The sequence below is a fragment of the Macaca mulatta genome, chromosome 7 (assembly GCF_049350105.2).
Source record: "Macaca mulatta isolate MMU2019108-1 chromosome 7, T2T-MMU8v2.0, whole genome shotgun sequence".
Classification (NCBI taxonomy): Eukaryota; Metazoa; Chordata; class Mammalia; order Primates; family Cercopithecidae; genus Macaca; species Macaca mulatta.
Genome location: NC_133412.1, coordinates 48,262,142 through 48,282,241, shown reverse-complemented (window position 1 = coordinate 48,282,241; position 20,100 = coordinate 48,262,142). Strand labels below are relative to the sequence as shown.

The following is a 20,100-nucleotide window of genomic DNA, read 5'->3' as shown; positions in this document are numbered from 1 at the left end:
CTATCCTCTGGCACACCATCTCTGTGATTGAGAATTTAAATGCTCTAAGCTTGTTCAGAAGGTAGCTATGAATATATATAGTAATATATATTACTATATAAATATACTTATAAATTTAAATATATTATTATACTTAAGTATAAGTAAATATACTTATAAATTATAAGAGCTAATTATTAATATCTACTTGTTGCCATTTATTGAGCATGTGCATATAAGTGCATTTGATTTTCTTTGTTTTTTTGTCTATTATTATTTTTCAATAAAAAATGTTGCAGGGGAGGAGATGGAGTCTTGCTATATTGCCCAGGCTGGTCTTGAATTCCTGAGTTTAAACAATCTTCCTGCCTTAGCGTCCCAAAGTATTAGGATTATAGGTGTGAGCCACTGTGCCCAACCTGATTTTTTTAACTCTGAAAGATTGTCCACCTTTCATCAATGTGGCATCTAAGGCTCAGCAAAGTAAAGGAAATTAGTCAAGCTCATACAAGTCGACTCTGTCTGACTTTAAAGCAGGGGGGAAAATGCTATGTTTCTAGGCACTTCCTATTCCTATAAACAGCCTCCTTGTTTTTTTTTCTTCTCGACAACAAAGTAGTCTTAAATAATACAACTCTTGAAAGGAAAAAGGAACATATTAGACTTACATGGGCCACACCCTTTTACTTTTCACACTTTGTTGCTGGGAATCCGCCTTCCCTTCCTGTGTTCTATATGTTACCTGGAAGATAGTTCATGTGCCTTCATAGATACTTATAATCTAAAAGTAAGAAGACTATGTTTATACTCACATCTTAGGATATATGTAATATTTATTGTAATCTGGTATTGCTTTTGTAAAGAATTTCTGGGGATTTAATTATAAATTACATATTATATGCACCGTTGATAACAATTTTGGCAATATTCATACCTCAATTTTCTGTTGTATAAAGATAAAGCTTGTGTCTCCAAAAAGGAATGATTTATGTACAAAGATGTTCATTGTACATGAATAAGTAAATAATATGTTTCTCCTACAACTTTTTTTTAAGATAACTGAACTGCTTAATGATGTGGAAAGACTAAAACAAGCACTCAATGGCCTTTCCCAACTCACCTACACAAGTGGGAACCCTACCAAGAGGCAGAGCCAGCTGATTGACACTCTGCAGCACCAAGTGAAATCTCTGGAGCAACAGCTGGCTGTGAGTAACCAGGCACACGGGGCTTTGCGTGAATATGTGCTGGTTCCCTGTAGTTGGTTTGTAAGGCTAATTTAGAAATTAAAGTGATCTGTAGCTGTGTTTGGATCCAAGAATGTAATTGTTTTTATATACGAGAAGTTACCTATACTGGTGGTGTAATAATACTTATTTGATGCCTACTGTACAGCAGGCACCATATTAAACATTTTACATACTTTATCTATAAACTTTATCTTCATCACAATCTCACAAAGCAGGTTTATTCCCTCCATTTAATTCTTAAGGAAACAAAGAATAAAATATTTGATGCCTGGGGTCATTCAGCTGGGGTATAAATGTGGAACTGGCTGACTCCAAATCCAGCATCTTTCTCATTGCAGTGTACTCTCTAAAATATTGGTCCACTAAACTAAAGGAGGTTTTAAAATAATCTTTTATCTTTGTGAATAAAGAAGCATTCCTATTGTTTTATACCTTACATAGAAGAATAAATGCCTGGATTTAGAAGCTAAAGTTGGAAGGTCTGGTCTCAGTCCTGCCACTTACAAGGAAGTGGCAAGGAACATTCCTTTTAACTCTTGGTTTTCTCATCCACAAAACAATAATAACTGATTACTTGTTTGTTTACATTTTTTTTTAAAGATGGAGTCTTGCTATGTTGCTTAGGCTCGTCTCCAATGGGGTCTTGCTATAGGCTGATCTCCTGGGCTCAAGTGATCCTGCTGCCTCAGTTTCCTGAGTATCTGGGACTATGCTTTTAATTATGCACTAATACACACGAAATGCTAAGTAAAATGGCCCAATCACATGTAAATTGTTGTTGATGTTTCCCTATTTCGTAGAATTGTTTATTTTTTAAGAGAAGAAAGGTTTTTTGTAGTGTTTATTTTTTAACACTGTAGGCCTATAGATTAAGGATGGTAAATTGTGAATTTGGATCTTATCCAAAGAGTATAGTGTCCCTTTAGTAATTAGAAATATTTGTTTATTGTTTATTATCTTCATGACACTGTGCTAAGCAGGGATAAAGAAAGTATGCCATTCCTGTCCCCAAGGAATTCTGGGTAGTTAGGGAGGCAAAATACAGATTCGTAAAATGACAAAATGAGAGATGTCAAATACAGAATTGAGAATGCAGATTCTAAGTGATGGGAGTTTCCAGGAAGGAAAGCTTAGTGGTGTGGTGGAAGCTAGTTTTAAAGAAGGGAGTACCTGGCTTCAACTTGTAAAGTAGATGCTATTTTGGTGGGTGAAAGGAAAGTAGAGGCTCTTCCATCCAAAGAAAATAGTGTAAAAAAAGCATGGAGATGGAATACAAGTGACATGGCCAGTGGGCAGTAAAAGGCCTGCCTGTAGAGTAGTCCCCCTCTTCTCCACTGAGGGTATGTTCCAAGACCCCCAGTGGATACCTGAAATCATGGATAGGACCTGCTGAACCCTGTATATGCTATAAAGCGTGGAGACAGAATACAAGTGGCATGGCCAGAGGGCACTGAAAGGCCTGCCTGTAGAGTAGTCCCCCTCTTACCAACTGAGGCTGTGTTCCAAGACCCCCAGTGGATGCCTGAAACCATGGATAAGACCTGCTGAACCCTATCTAAGCTATGTTTTCCCCCCATATATAAATACCTGTGATAAAGTTTAATTTATAAATTGGGCACAGTAAGAGATTAATAACAATAGCATAATAAAGTAGAACAATTATAACAATATGTTGTAATAAAAGTTATGTGAATGTGGTCTCTATATCTCACAATATCTTATTGTACTATACCATGGGCAACTGAAATAGAGAAAGTGAAACCGCTGATCGCAAAACTGCCAATAAGAGGGGACTGCTGTATTTGAGAGCGAATGTTTGAAGCCAAACTGTTGAAGTCATTGAGAACCAAACTGATGAATTTGGATTCTCTCATGTATGTAAAGAAGTGTCACTCAAGGTTTTTGAGCCAAAAGTGATGTGAGGAAAGAGGTACCTTAGTCTCAGAGGCATGATAGGGAATACGGCGTGGAGATAGTAAGACAGGATAGGAAGCATTTGCAATAATCCAAACATGTGATAAGTGTCTGCAGAAGGTCATGGCACTAGATGTGAACTAAAGCAATAATTTCATGTTAATTAGGGAAAGTAGCATTACTGTCATTAGCCACACATTCATTAGAGAAGTTTCTATTGTTAGTTTTGGAATTCTGCATCTGGTAGGTCCAAGGTAGTTTGTTGTTAGAAATAGCAGGAGCACTTTAATAATAATAATAGTTTTGTAGCATGAAGCCTGAGCATTGTCCAAAGTTTGGAAATGTCAATGCTGATATTCACATCTGCCCATCTTTCCACATTTCTAGGATGCTGACAGACAGCATCAAGAAGTAATTGCAATTTATCGAACACACCTTCTTAGTGCTGCACAGGTAAAGAACTACTTCTCCTTTGGAAAGAATATTGCTTTAGAGATAATAATTTTTTTATTTTCAAATAAATTTATGTGAAAGTAATTGATGTTTAAAGTAGCTGCACCCCATATGCTTATTTAAAAATAATTATGTTTCTTTTAATCATGGTTTGTGGATCTCCCAGAAAAATTTACAAAGCTATATGGCAACACAACATCTTAAATTTAGTGTTGTCTCCATCTGCTTGTCACTCAGTTTATAGACCGTTTGGTAACATGTGATGGTAGCACACGTTAATGGTGTTGCTAGCTGGAGACAGTGCCTTGACATCCACACGTGGCTGTCATCTAAGAGGAGTGTGGGAATGGCTTTGAATACTAGAAAAGTACAAAAGTAACAAGCAGGGTGTTATGTGTATAGGACTGTAGTAATTAAAGACAAAATGATTTGTTAAGAGAGAATTGGTGATAATTATTTACCAAGCCTTAACTTGGCTTGGTAAAGCCAAGGAATAATTAAGGAATAATATTATGAATTCCCTTTTTTTAGGGGTGTACTGAGAAAGTTATTGTTAAAAAAAAATACTAAGAAATGATTAACATGTAAAGGATACTATACTTAATTTCCTGTAGAAACACCATGAGCAGCATCCCCAAAATTCTCAGCATAGATTTTTTTCAGGAAGAAAATGTACTAAAAGAAAGAAATTTTAGAATGACAGAGATCATGGGAATTATTTGAATTTGAAGTATGTTAGGCCACACTGTAAAAACAAGCCAAAAAAAAAAGAAGGGAAAGATTAAAAAAAAATCAATTTTAAACAGACAACTAGATAAAATAATGAAAGATACTTTATGATATCAAGTTCTTAAAATCAATAGACCTGCCATTTCTATAGGAGATGGAGGGGAAACCAATGAAAAAGAATGAATGATATGATAGAACAAGGTATCTTAGCTACTCTTTTGAGCAAATCAGAGATAAACTAGAATTTTAAAGTTTATTGCAATTATTAGAGAAGATTATTGAGGGACAGGGAATAGGAAGTTCAAGTGGGGAAATAGTAGAAAATCTGTGTTAGAGAGGCTGAGAAACTCACTAGTATTGGCCGTGAGAGGAAGAGCTTGCTCTTAATGAAAAATACAGCAAACTAACAAGCCTTTCCACTTTGTATAATATGCACTTCCAGAATTTGAAATTATTTTCTGCTGTGTCCTAATGAAACATAACAAAAGCAATTGGCATCAGAAATAGTCTTGCCTTCTGGCATCATAAAGTTAACTAAGAAATTCAGTTCAGTCAACTATGGCTAATGTTTGAAATGTAAACATCCTGCTGTTATAGAAACAGATTTTGAAAGCAAAACTTTTCATATTAATAGGAAGTGTTGTGCTGAAACCTATTTAGGTACTCCAGGAAAAAAAACGTACATGTGTGTTGGGAGGGGATGCGGTATTGTAATAGGCCCACCATATTGAGCTGCATTTAATCAACTCATGCCATCACTTGAAGTTTAAAGTATGTTTTAAAAATATAAATGGTGAACATGCATGTAAAAAAGATAACTTTGTTTCATCAGTAATGGGGGAGATGCAAATGAATAAGAACATATTGGAACTGGAAATATTACACAAGATTATAGTCTATCGTGTTAGCCAGAGTGTATTGGAAACGGGCATTTTTACTCCATTGATGGTAGTACAGATTGTTATAATCTCTATAGAGGGAAATTTTGTAGTACTTAACAGAATTAAAAATTGAGACTGCTTTTTGACCCAGCAATTTCTTCTCTAGTAATCTTTCCATTAAGATTGGGAATACCTTAAATGTCCATCATTAGGGGAATGGGTAAAGAAATGTAATATATCCATGCAGTGGATATTATACAATAACTTAAAATAATTGGGTAGCTCAAGGGAAAGATTTTTATGACACTACATAAAAAAGCAAGTTATAAAATAATATATATGAACCTATTTATGTAAAAACATAAATATGGGTTTTTAAAATCAATTACTTAAATTTTAAATTTTTTTAGGAGATAGAGTCTTGCTCTGTCATCCAGGCTGGAGTGCAGTGGCACAGTCATAACTCAAACAGCCTCAACTCCTGGGCTCAAGTGATCATCCTCCCTCAACCTCCCAAGTAGCTGGGACTACAGGCGCATGCCACCACACCCAGCTAAATTGTTTTTTTTTTAAGTTTTTGAGATGGAGTCTCACTGTATTGTCTAGGCTGGTCTTAAACTCCTGGCCTCAAGTGATCCTCGCACCTTGGCCTCCCAAAGTGCTGAGATTGCAGGTGTGAGCCACCGTGTTCGGCCATCAGTTAGTTTTCTAATTAAAAAAAAAAAAAAAAAAAAAATCCTCATCAGCAGCAACAGATTTCCTTGTAGTTTACTTTGCTCTATCATTCAAGGCTGTTATTAAAAAAGAGAAAGAGGGAGGTTTATCCATATGTTTTATGATAATGGATGTTAGAGCAACTGGTGTGCACTAGTCTTTTTTTTTTAGATGGGGTCTCACCCTGTCACTCAGGCTGGAGTGCAGTGCCACGATCTCGGTTCACTGCAACCTCCGCCTCCCAGGTTCAAGCGATTCTCCTGTCTCAGCCTCATGAATAGCTGGGATTACAGATGTGTGCCACCACAACTGGCTTATTTTTGTATTTTTACTAGAGACGGAATTTCGCCATGTTGGCCAGGCTGGTCTCAAACTCCTGACCTCAAATGATCCACCCATCTCGGCCTCCCAAAGTGCTGGGATTGCAGGCATGAGCCACCACACCCAGCCGTGCACTCCTTATTAATTGACTTTATTTTCATGATAGGGCTGTACCCCCTTTTCCTTTAGATATCACAATGGTAAGGATTTAGCATTTGATGAGTCAGTGACTAGTTATGCTTTGTAAAAGCTTTGTCTTTAGAATTCTTATGTAAACAAAGATTACATAAAATAATGCTCCTCTTTCTTCTTTCTCCGAAGGGTCACATGGATGAAGATGTTCAGGAGGCTCTGCTCCAGATCATACAAATGCGGCAGGGGCTTGTGTGCTAGCAGTTAGCACTGACGGCCAGTATCTGTTTTATCTTGCTGGTGCTGAACATTCTTTGTGCAACTCCATGGTCTTTCTGGGCCTTACTGTGCTGGTATAATTAAAATAAAATATATTTTGTTCCATTGGTAGGTTTTTTTAAAAAATTAGATGAATATATTAGTCTTTTTCAATATCAGTTTGAATCTTATTTTCTGTATGTGTTAATTTTACAAATAGGCAAACAACATAACACTTCGCCCTGGATTGACTACATATTTTTAAACCTTCGAGTCCCTAATAAAACATGAGCCATCTGTGTGAGTCCATACGAAGCAAGGTTAGGCTGAAATAATTTCTTAAAGATGTCTTTCAGAGAAATTAATTTGGTTGGTGGCCACTTTTAGGTGGATCAAAAAACCTTTCAGATCCTCAGAACCTTGAGACATACAGTTGCGAGGAATGTGTTATAACTTGGCTGGCCAAGTTACATATTACAGTATCTTTATTGAGGTAACTTCATTAGTGTCTTTGGCCTTTTTTGTAGTTATAGGTATTTTTTCTTTTTACACTAATAACTTTTATGCCTTTTAAAATAAATTAATTTTCATAAATGGTTTGTGGTGCTAAATTACAGTTAGATTAAGAACAGGCAGGGGTGGAATATATCAGGAATTTATAATAAAATTACCTCAATCTCTACAACAGTATCTTAATTTTTACTTGTGGTGACTATTCTTGCCACAGTATTAGTGAATAGTGATAAATGATATACTAGATTTTTCAAAGTGTCAAAACCTTTAGACTTTTTTTTAGCAATTAGTTTGACATTTGCTACTATAGTAACCAAGCACTCATTATATATGCATCCTCCAAATGTTTCATGCTTATTTATAGGAAAGTTATACTAATGAGATTAATAATGTGAAATACAGTTTTCCTGCAAAATTAGCATTAGAGAATTGATTTTAGATAACAGATTTTCGAAGTTTTAGAGACAAGTGCAGTAATACAGTAAACGGAAAGAGTATATAGATAGCAATAAAATAACATAAGTGGACATGTTTATAGTAAATACTCTGAAGTAACCAACCGTTTTTATTTACTGCGTCTCAGTAGGGAAAGTTTATATGCCTTGTTATTTTTTATTAACATTTTATTTACCATTCGGAGTGAAAATTACTAATTTGAGTATTAACAAATAACTGAATAAATGGATCATTGCAGTTAGGTTTTCTCAAATTGCAAAATTTGCCTTAGCAATAATCTTTGAACATCCTGAACCAGATTTTGTAATCCTATTTTTTTTAATAGGGTAAAAGTACCATCAAAATGACTTCTCATACCAAAGAATAAGTCATCATATTTTTTCAGTGTTGAAACAACATTGAAAGTCAGAATGGGATTTATTTTTAATTCTTTATATGGTTTACATAAGCAATATCTGTTTCTTTAATTATTATGTTTAATGTTGTCCTTCAGCATGAGTTCTGTTTCACAAGTTTTGGGCCACCTATTTCAATAAAAAAAAAAAATTTAAAAAGTTGCCAGGGGTAGTGGCTTATGCCTGTAGAATCCTTTGGGAGGCCAAGGCAAGTAGATCACCTGAGGTCAGGAGTTCAGACCACCTGACCAATATGGTGAAACCCCGTCTCTATTAAAACTACAAAAATTAACTCGGCATGGTGGCGGACGCCTGTATTCCCAGGTACTTGGGAGGCTGAGACGGGAGAATCGCTTGAACGTGGGAGGCGGAGGTTGCGGTGAGCCAAGATCACGCCACTGCACTCCAGCTTGAGCCACAGCGAGACTCCATCTCAAAATAAAATAAAATAAATAAAATAAAAGCTCTACAATAGAGCAAAGTTTTAAACTGAATATTTATGTTAAGTGTTTTATTTTCCACATTAGAGATGGGAAGGGAACATTATGTGTATTTTATTTTGTTTTCAACCATTAATAAAGTTTTCTCTAGAATATTGTTTTGAACATCCTTGTAAAAAGATTTGCAAGTTAAACTAGTTTATTTACTGTCTGTGAGGGCATTGGGAGTGGGAAACGATGGGCTCCAGAGTACAAATGAGAATACCCATTTTCCTTCAGCGCTCTGAAGTAAAATATCAAGTACCTCCTTCAACTAATCTTGTCTCATTCACTCACCTTTTGATATTGAAAGTAGAAATTGCATTTACAACACTGAAAACTAAAGCTTTTTAAATTAGTAAACAAGTGGAACATAGGTAATGGACAATGCTGGCCACTGCCATTCCGTGTTCAGAAAGACTATGAGACCTGAACATTTGGCCAAGAGGAAAGAAGAGTGATGTTGTCTAAGATGTCATGAGTGCTCTCTCAGAGAATCACTCAATTCCTATTGGAGTGCAATCCTTACTTGAAAGCTTTATTACTCTTGTTCTGTGTAGATTTTTTTTTTGTCACTTCCCCATCAGAAAAGCATATTCTTTTTGATAGAGGGTCAGTGTTATAAATAATTGTCTATTGAAATAAAATCAAATATTCATGCATTGAACATCTTAAATTTTAATATTATGGTGACTATAATCACTTAACTGTATCAGCAGTGTTCCAGAATTCCAGATGAATTTAGCTCGGTCTTTTTTATGGTTTTTTAGTTGAACCTTTTCTCTTGACCCCAACCAAATTTTATAGTTTACAATTTTCTACTCTTCTATAAATGCATTGGCTCATTGCTGCTTTAAAAATCTTGCAGCTTCAGAACATGAGCATTTTTTTTCTCCAGTGTTACCAGCTTTCCTCTGACTAGCACCTAAAAACTGTTCTCACACATGTGCTTGTTACCCTATCTGAATGTTCATGTCTTTGACCGACTTGTTTCAAAGTAAAAAAGGGAAGAGTTTCAAGTTAATTTTTGGTGTTCATGGTGACTAGATACGTCAGTGCCTGCTTGCAGGAGTGCCGGACCTTAGCAGTGGTTACAAGCTTCTTTGGACATCTGCTTCACCATGATAGAAGACAGTTACTTCTTATTGCCTCTGTTTTCCTCATCACTGGATTCTGCAACCTTGTGATCTTTTCTCTTCTTGTTGGTTCTGTGCACCAAAGTAATGGTAGCACCTCTGGCACCAAAATACGGGTTGAAAGAGAATGCCTGTGATGAACGTGGAAGATGTGGCTGACCTAGATCTTACCCCTGGCCCATAAGTTTTATGAATAAGTTCAGAGGGAGGATAAAAAGCACTAGATGAGTAAAGGCAGAATTTGCACCATAAAATAGATTGTGCACAAAATACAAAATGAAAATTAGTATAGACATTTCAACTGTCATTTCATTCAGTGTTGTTCCCAGCTAAACTGGAAACTGAACCTGAGACTGTTGCTGGAAATTCAGTTCTTCCCCATGTTTTGGTCTTAGCTATTTGAAACAGGACTATTTAGACCAGCCTCTCCAGGTAAATATTAACCTGCTTCTTAGCATAGTTTCTGATTATTAATATATTGACCTTTGGGCTCAAGTGAGTAATGAATGTACAGATTTTTTTTTTTTTTTTTAAAGATCAAGCTATATCAGCAGTGGCATTCCAACAGACTCCCTGGGCAGTGAGGGTGCTTGTGTTCAGCATAATTGGGCATGTGACATCACTTATATATTAGAGGCATTTTCATTATTTATGCCTGCATGAACAAACATCGGTGATGAATGAATTCAACCAAAAAGAGAAGGTTACAAAAATGTCATATGTAAATGAAAAAGAGCAAGACTTGTGAGGGTTGCTTCTCCAGTTCATATATATATATAATTCAGTCTAATTTATATGTATATATATTCCATTCAGTTAAAATAATGGAAGAGACATCAATAAAAACAATGCCCGTTATAATTGATATTTGGCATCAAATTATACTTAATACGCCTGATTTTTTTTTTCCCACTCTTGTTGCATAGGCTAAAGTGGTTCAGGCTCATCTCACTGCAATTTCCGCCTCCAGGGTTCAAGTGATTCCCCTGCCTCAGCCTCCCAAGTAGCTGGGATTACAGGCATGCACCACCATGCCTGGCTAATTTTGTATTTTTAGTAGACACGGGGATTTCACTATGTTGGTCAGGCTGGTCTCGAACTCCTGACCTCAGATGATCCACCCACCTCAGCCTCCCAAAGTGCTGGGATTACAGGCATGAGTCACCACGCCTGGCCTGACTTTTATATTTTAAGCAAGTTTTCAGTTTTTTTCAAGATAGCAGTCATGGGAATATTCTGAATTCTGGAAAGAGTTTAGAGAGGTTATTGCCTTCTTAATAATTTAGAGCGTCTATTGCTCTGCCAAGTCGGAAGATTAACATTTAATAGAAAAAAATTATATATCTATAATTCAGTCACAGCTATTAGATCAGATGGATTTTACATTAAGTGAAAAAGATGTTGAGCATTTAAGGACCATTAAACTACAGGACTCTTTTATTGGGTTTTAAGGCCCCCAAGCCAGGGTCCTGCTGCGAAGAGTATTTATTTTACATATACAGAACCCATTAAGGATGGGAAAGGGGCACACATTTTAAAAGAAAATAGGCCATGAAAAAGTGTGATTTTCTACATTGTGAACAGCTACCAAACAGATTCAGTCTTATAATAATTAGTTTTATGCATCATTAAGTAGCTTGCTTACCGGCTAGAAGAATATGGTGAAGCCCATTTTAAAAGTGGTACCTGCAGGAAATCCAAGTAGCTACATGTCCTTTGTTGATATTTCACTTAGAGAAACTGCGTTTCTAGTAGTTTCCAGGATTCTTAAGGTTGCGATGTATTGTCAGGAATTTAAGTTTGGAAATGCCTTCTTCAGTGGTCCTTAAGGACCATGAAAACAAAGACCCAGAGAGGAGTTCTAGTAAGTGTTTACTTTTTCTAGCAATGCTCAAATTATCAATGAGAGAGTGGAATTTGACCCTTGAGAAGAATCACTTGCCTATTGGAAGAAAGTCTGCACCATTCTCTTTATTAAGTGCTTATCACAATCCCATTGTTGGAATTAATACCTTAATATAAGTTTTTCTTACTATTTACACCATGCCTCCTGCCCCATTCCTACTTCCAAAAATGGAAGAGTTTTAGAAGTTTAAAAGCAAATAGACTCAGGGAGGATGTGAGAATGGAGTTAATATAATTTGTAACTTTTTCCCCCCTACAATGTCCAAACAAATTTGGTGATTTTCTTTCTTGCTATTCTAGGCTTTTTTAAATTGCCTCTGACTAAAGTGGCACCTTATGGGCTGCTTCAGAAATTTTCTTCAGGATTTAAAAATGAAGCCGATTCATATTCAGAGTCTTCCTGCTGAAAATCTGTTAAGCCAAAATAAAAATGACTGCTACTTAAATTTTTTTCCCTCTTTGTTGTTGCTGCAAACATTGTCTCACTTACAGGAGTTGCAGGATCTCATTTATGCAGTTAAAACTCACTCTGCTTTGTACAAATGGAGAGAGATGAACCATCCCAGGACTAGCAATACAAGTCTTAAGGATTAAAGTGCATCTGCCTCAATCAAATACATGCGAGCTGCACTCCTGAGTGTGGAGGGTTTTTTTTTTTTTTTAAGTGAATTGTTCCAGTTGGCCTTAATCCCTAAGCAATATAGCTCCTTTAAAACCATCTTTATTCATTCACACCAATTGACACTTAAAATCCCCCAGCCACTGTTCATCTAAGTCTAAATATAGCTGTTAGAGTCAAATGTGTTTAAGAGGATTTGCAATCTGATTATCCAAAATACTATTTATTGTCAATGTTTTTGGTGTGCCATGGCCAATCTTATTATTATAATGTACATAGCCATTTAACGGCAGCAGAGCCTAAAATATATCACAGCAATTGGGATAACCTGAAGGAAGGCTTTTCTCCAGCTCCGCGCTGTCATTCTGGCACAGCTTGTTGTGTGGTTACGAACATCAGAAAGAATTCCTTAATAAGCTCTTGCTCTCCTTCCAGACCCTTTTGGGCAAGCCCTCCATGTTCTCTAAGTAGAGAGCAGTTACCAGGACAACAGAGAATTTGAGGAAGATTTAATTGTGATTTGATGTCTAACCAGAATAAAGAGCTAGTGCCTTGAATTTATATTCTAGGTTTCCAAGCAAATGTCAATATGCATATTTATTATTTTTGCCCTTCCTCATTATAAAAAGGATTTTAAGATGGCTCACATTTTTTTTTGTTAATATGGGAGAGGAGAATGGGGATGATAAATACTAAAAGGATAGGAAAAACAAGCAACAACTTGTTGTGCAGGAAACATGCCAGTTAACAATATAATACCCTGCTTTTCTGGGGCTGACCTCAGTTTGACTCTGAACTTCCTAGTGGCCAATGTAGTGATGAAAACATCACATATGTGAGACATGGTGTCAGACAGAGCACAGGTATTCCTGGTTCTGAAACTGGCCTGGTGTTCCCCGTGGGTCCAGCACATCAGTTGGTATACATCTCAAGCTGGAGTGCGCAGTGCCTCAGGGCACATGCCCTGGGATAAAAATGGCACATCTTCCTAAAGTGCTTCCATCGGACTTAATGGTAAGAAAGCTATTTTTAGTAACATTTTTATTTTGGAGTAATTTGTAGTCCATGAGATGACTGAACCAGGGTAATAGCAGTCCATATTTTGGGTCCGTAAGGAAAAATCTGTTTTTGTTGTTTTTTTTCTTGCCTTATTCTTGGGCCACAGATGTTTCAAACAAATTTCTTAAGTAGATACCTGTGTCTGGTTCTTTTTGGTTGGTTCGTTGGTTTTTTGCCTGCCTTTTACTTATTTTTCATTATCTGTGTCACTCCCTTCTAGCCTCCTATGCACATGACAAACATTCTTTGCCTGGCCAAACTTTAGTCAGGCTATTCAACCTTCTTCTAGGCCCATCTGTGCACTTCCTTGTACAACCCAGTTTTAGCAAAGAACCCCACCAGGTCAGTTTAGCAAGAGCCCTCACCCTTGATAGCTGGTCACTCTTGACATCTGATCCGGTGCCTCATACTCCACCTTCCACAGGTGATGTCTCATCACCCAGATCTGTCTTCAGCAAGAATCCTGTGGGGTAGTTTAGCCTTACTCCTGATGTTGTCTTGTAGAAATTTCCCATCCAGTGACCACCACTCCAACCCTGCTTCTTGGCTATAAATTTCCACTTACCCTTGCTGTATTCAGAGTCAATCCCAGTCTCTCTGCCCTTTGCAAACTCTGTTGCAGTGGTCCCTATCCTAACACGATGGTCCTGAATAACACCTTCCTTACTGTGCTTTCACAAGTGTCACTGAATAATTTTTTCGTTAACATGCTCACCATTCCGTAAGTCCCCCATTTTTGCATCCTCTTACCTAGGCCCTAAGTGCATGTGCTCCTGTTTTCTTTCCTCTCCCTCACTTCATTCAAAGATAGGAATTGGTATAGCTTTGAGGCAGGAATTAAAAAGCCATGTGACTAAATTCATACTGGCCGTACATTATTGATAACAACCATTGTAAACTAATTTTTGAAAAGCATGTTTAACCCGCTAATAATGTATTAGTTGGCAGAGAATCTTATGAAAAACAATAAAATGAAGGGAAATGATTCATATTTTAGGGGGAGAGGAAGATGATTTTCAAGAAGTAGAGGCATCATCTCTGCCTGTATTATGCCCAACCCCTTCACAATTCTCCCTGAACTGTTACTGCTTTCCTTAGAGTGTTCCATTTCTCTGTATTTTTATAAATATCTTTTTTAAAAGTGTAGTGTGTAGTGGACATTTACTGTTCTCTTGACCACCCAGCATACAAACCACCTTTCTAGCTCTCGGGAATTCTCTGCCTTATGAGTCATGATAAGATGTGGAGACATCTGCTCACTATAGAGGCTGAAAATGCCAAACAATTGCTTTTCCTTGACAGAGGTGGTGTTGGGGTGCAGGCACATGACCCAGGCCAGCACATTCTGCCAAATGTGCCCTCAGCTTTGACTAGGGGACTAAGTAACAGTAAGAGGCAGGGGTGATATTCGTCTTTCTGGCAGCAAGGACAGTTGGGGTTACTGCACAATCAGGTTCCTGGTGCAGAGATGGAGGTGGCCAAAAGATGAGCATCTCATGCTTGGTGGAACAGCTGTTTTCTCACCAGACAGGCTTTGGAGTATAATTTGGAAGCTTGTTTCTGCCTGCTCAGGCCTAAGCCGGGTTTTTTACCTTCCCTATAGATAGCCAGTACATTTTAAATAAATCCCTGTCTGCTTAAAACAGCCAGATTGATTTCTATTGCTTACAGTTAAGAACCTGGGCTGATAATTTTTTCTCCTTATTTCCAAAACGTAGTCAATTTAGAAAATTTCAGAAAATATAGATAGGAAAAAGGCAAAAATAATTCACTCCAAGCCTACAGATAAATCACTCTTAGTGCTTTGATGTATCTTTTCCAATACGTTGTATGCATCTATTCCAAGGAAGACTGTTCTGAGGAAGAATAATGGGGCATTGGCTGGGCACGGTGGCTCACACCTGTAATCCCAGCACTTTGGGAGGCCGAGGTGGGTGGATCACCTGAGGTCAGGAGTTCAAGACCAGCCTGGCCAACATGGTGAAACCTTGTCTCTACTAAAAATACAAAAATTAGCCAGGTATGGTGGCACACACCTCAGCTACTTGAGAGGCTGAGGCAGGAGAATCGCTTGAACCTGGGAGGTGGAGGTTGCAGTGAGCTGAGGTTGCACCACTGTGCTTCCAGCCTGGGTGACAGAGTGAGACTCCGTCTCAAAAAACAACAATAATAATAATGGAGCAGAATTTTGGGGCCACTTCCATCTTTGTCCAGGGAATCCAATAAATAGGCTTCCAATCCTTGTTTTAAGAGTCTGGGCTTAAGAGTGCTTAATTGAATTGGACTATGTGGGCAAGAGGGGAAGAATGATGGCTTTTAACATTTGTAGCTTATTTAAGAATCAGCTATAAAACAATGCTAACTCTTTGTCATATAGATTGCAATTTTTCCCGATTTTTTTCACTTGTCATTTAACTGTGTTTCTCTCATTCAGAAATTTTAAATTTGTATACAGTAAAATTTGTCAGTCTTTATGGTTTCCGGCATTAGTGTTACACCTTAAACATTCTTTCCCAACATATTTTATCTAGTGCTTGTATGATATTGTTTATATTTAAACAAATAATCCATTCGGAGTTTGTTTTAATGCTATCATGTGAGGTATAGATTCAGTTTAATTATTGTCCAAATTGCTATACAGTTTGTTTCAGTTATCTTTTTTTTTAAATTCAGTGCTGTCTGTCTTCTTCACTGATTTGTGATGCCACCTTGAGCACATATCAAATTTCTATATATATCTGGGGCTATTTTTTGACTCTTCATTCTGTTCCATTAGTCTATCTATCTTTTACCTCTATTCCAAAATCTATACTCTCACAAGTTCCAAATATTTCTTCAATTGCTTTTGAGAAAACAAAAGGCAATCTTGGATAAATAGGCAGGAATTTGGGAAGCCTGCCAGTTGGAGATTGCCATGTGGGCAGAGAATAAAATGTCCTGGTTAACACAGAATTCTGTTAAATAAGAAACTGTATTGAAAAAATGTACTTTGCCTTTGGGAATTCACAAGGACTGTCAAGACCTTATAGTATCTCAGGATCATCAACAACATCACAACACTGATTATCATTATGCAATGGATGTGCTGATGTGCTCATGAACAGAGCCCGCACAGGATATTGGATAAAATAGAGTTGACTGTGTTTTTCTTCTTGGATGCCGGGAGGGAAGTGAGTGTCAGAGCTTTTGGAGACAGACGACAGGCCTATCCATTTGTTATATGGATTACCACATCCACACCAAGCTGATGAATGAAATTTGTACATTAGAACTGTTACAGAATGGTAACTAAGACAATGATAACAGTTGGTCAGTAATTGACAGAGCCATCTCCCAGAGGAGCAAACACATTCTTTCTATCCTAGTGGGCTCCAAATGGCTTCCTGGCAGGGGAGCCAAGTGGACCCACTGAAGTAGGATTTCTACAGCACACCACAGAACACCACTGCTTATGCTCAGGTCTTAGAAGAATCATTTGAGAGTCTCCCATATTGGCAGGATTAGTTGCACTGGAGGAAAGCCAGTGGAAACCCATATATGGACTGATAAATGAGGTAGCCAGCCATTCATACTGTGGTGCTTCCCCCACTGGTTCCCAGCAAGGACCTTCTATCCCAGCCAAGCTGGGACAATATCCCAGCATCATTGTCCTCATAGTACTGGGCTCTCCTGCCTCCTTGCTTTGCCCATCTTATTCACACCACTTGAAATAATCTCTTGCTCCATTTATTGCTATTATAATTCACCTAATTCTTCAAGGGACAAGCCAAATCCTCCTTCCATTAAGCCTTTCAGAAATTCCCTTGTAAAAAGCTTTTTCTTTCATACTGAACTCAGTGAAGTTCATGAAACGTTTCTTGAGCACTTGCAATATATCAGAAAGGCACCGTCTTAGTTGTCGGGGAGTATATTCATTTCCTATGGGCACTTTAAACAAATTTCCATAACTTTAGTGGCCTAAAATGAAAGAAATTTAATACCTCGCAGTTCTGGGGGTCCAAAAATCAGAAATCAGTTTCACTGTGTCAAAGTGTCAGCAGGATTGCACTTCCTCTGGAGGCTCTGGGAAAGACCCGTTCCTTGCCTCTCAGCTTCTGGTAGCGTCTGGCATTCCTTGGCTTGTGCATGTGTCACTCCAACTTCTGTCTCTGTGGTCACGTTGCCTCATTGCCTTCTCCTCTCTTGTCTGTAGTCACATCCCACTCTGTCTCCCTCTTATATGAACACGTGGTTGCATTTAGGAGAGTCCACTTGGATAATCCAGGATAATCACTCCATCTCAAGACCCTTAATCACACTTGCAAAAAGTACTTTTTTGCCATACGTGGTGACATTCAGAAGTTCTAGGAATTAAGGCATGGGTAACATCTTTGGGAAGCCATTATTGAATCTGGCACAGAGAATAAAGATACAGTTATCTGTCCTATCATCTGTGAAGTTTTTGACACGTAAGTTACTAAACCAAATTATGTGCTACAGTGAAGTAAGAGTGGTCTTAGAACATTTTCAATCTCTCCAGTGGTGGCTTTCCCAGCCAAGTCTTCCGCTTGAATAAGTGGATATGTTAATAAAATGGTGAATGAAAATGATCTAGAGAAAAAAAGATGAGTGAAAAAATAAATACTTCAAAAATATATTTACCTTCACATACTATAGGAACTCATTTATATGCATTCTCAAAATGACAAAATTATGGCAATGGAGAACCGATTGTTGGGTGCCAGGTGATGTGGTTTGGGTCTGTGTCCCCACCCAAATCTCATCTCAAATTGCAATCCCAATGTGTGGAGGGAGGGAAGTGATTGAATTATGGGGGCAGTTTCTCCATGTTGTTCTCATGATAGTGAGTGAGTGCTCATGAGATCTGATGGTTTTATAAGGCAGTTTTCCTTGCTCTTGCACACTCTCTCTTACCTGTTGCCACATAAGACATGTCTGCTTTTCCTTCCGCCATGATTGTAAGTTTCCTGAGGCTTCCCCAGCCATGCAGAACTGTGAGTCAATTAGTCTTTCCTTTATAAATTACCCAGACCTGGGTATTTCTTTTTAGTGGTGTGAGAATGGACTAATACACGAGGGGTGGAGGGAGTGGGTACGATATGAAGAGATAGCAGGAAAGATCTTTGTGGGGATGGAATAGTTGTGTATCTTGATTACAGGGTGGTTCCAGGGTTACAGGAATCTACATATGTGAGAACATGACCTAGAACTACACATACACATATTGTAGCAGTGTCAATTTCTTGGTTTTGATTATTGATGTGAAATGTAACCATTTAGTGAAACTGGGTAAAGAGCACAGTGAACTTCTCTGTAGTATCTTGAAAACTTTTGGTGACTATTTCTTTTTTTTTTTTTTTTTTTTTTTGAGACGGAGTCTCGCTGTCTCCCAGGCTGGAGTGCAGTGGCTGGATTTTGGCTCACTGCAAGCTCCGCCTCCTGGGTTCACGCCATTCTCCTGCCTCAGCCTCCCGAGTAGCTGGGACTACAGGCACCCACCACCACGCCCGGCTAATTTTTTGTGTTTTTAGTAGAGACAGGGTTTCACCAAGTTAGCCAGGATGGTCTCAATCTCCTGACCTCGTGATCTGCCCACCTCGGCCTCCCAACGTGCTGGGATTACAGGCGTGAGCCACAGTGCCCGGCCAGTGACTATTTCAAAATGAAAAAAAATGGTGAAAGTAATTTACCTTGTTCTTCAGAAAAATAAACAATGACTTACAGAAATACGTGTAAGATGAAAGTAATTATGTTAGGCAATTGAGGGTTAAGATGAAGCTAAGTGTAAAGTCCTCATACCATAGCCAAACTTGGTCTACAAAGTCAGATCTGAGCTTCCTAAACCCAAAGAAAAACACGAGTCTGTTGGGGTTTCTGTTTGCCCCTAAGCTACCTCTTTAATCCAGAGGACAGCACCTTTAGGACTTGAGTGAATAAAAGAGCACTTTCTATTGTTTTGTGTTACAATAAAACACTGAATAGTGGCCTATGTCAGTCCTTTGTCTTCTGCATTTGTCTCTGGACATATGCAAGAGCTTGGTGGACTCATTATGTCCTGGCTATGATGATGGTCAGTGGGAAACGCCAGTGCCTGTAGTGGAAAAACTAGCCTGGAAGAATTTCCTAGGTACAAGGCTTGTCAGGATCCATCTAAAATGGAACTGTGTGAAAGAGGAAGTGAATGTGTTGTGGGGAGAAATTAACATTAGATCAAATAAGATATGTCTTTTAGAGATTAGTGGGCTCATTGGAAGTTGACACTTTCTGTAGAAAGTGTCTTCCTCTTACTGGACTGTGTGTGTGTGTAGATTAGATAACCCAGGACATCTTTAATGATGGAGAATTTATAAAGTTTTGTGAAATGTAAAAATGTAAGCAAGACTTGAGTTTGGCTCCTAGGTATACTCCTAATTATTGGTATGACCTTGTATAACTAACTTAACCTCAGTACCTAGACCTGAATGAAAAGAGAGATGCTTTGATTTTTACAAAACTGCTTCTTAGCACAAGAGTTTTATGAGGTTCTATTCCTGGTGTGACTGTTGAGCTTGTCTTGGCATTTGGACCAATCATGTTCTTGTTTTCTCTGAATTATGAATTTTGAAGTTGCTTTTTCTGACACTAAGTTTGGTTGAGATGTATGTCTACATGCATGTATTGAACTTCTCACACTGCTGTTAGTGTATGATGTGCTTATGTGCATTAACAGAAAGACAGAATACAGGGGGAATCAAGTAGCTATGGATATAAGAGCTCCCCTCCTGCCTCTATAGTAGTGACTGGAGGACGAGCCCTATGAAAGAAGGGGAGGTTAAAGGCAGAGAATTCAAATAGCTCACCAAGGAAGTAGCAGAGTGACATTACAAGCAAACTCATTCAAAAAGAATTCCATAGTTTTTCCAAGTGG

At 38.0% G+C, this 20,100-nt stretch overlaps 1 protein-coding gene across 8 annotated transcripts in view; it reads left to right on the top strand.

Annotated features, from left to right (window-relative positions):
- Positions 1-6,757, top strand: part of UACA (uveal autoantigen with coiled-coil domains and ankyrin repeats) — a 101,223-nt gene extending 94,466 nt beyond the window's left edge. For all 8 annotated transcript variants that reach the window (XM_077939641.1, XM_077939639.1, XM_015142588.3 and 5 more), the window contains 3 exons: positions 1,035-1,187; positions 3,531-3,596; positions 6,563-6,757. In XM_077939641.1, coding sequence (XP_077795767.1) covers positions 1,035-1,187; positions 3,531-3,596; positions 6,563-6,634 — 291 coding nt within the window. In that variant the 3' untranslated portion in view covers positions 6,635-6,757. The remainder of the gene's footprint in view (positions 1-1,034; positions 1,188-3,530; positions 3,597-6,562) is intronic.
- Positions 6,758-20,100: the final 13,343 nt, after the last annotated feature.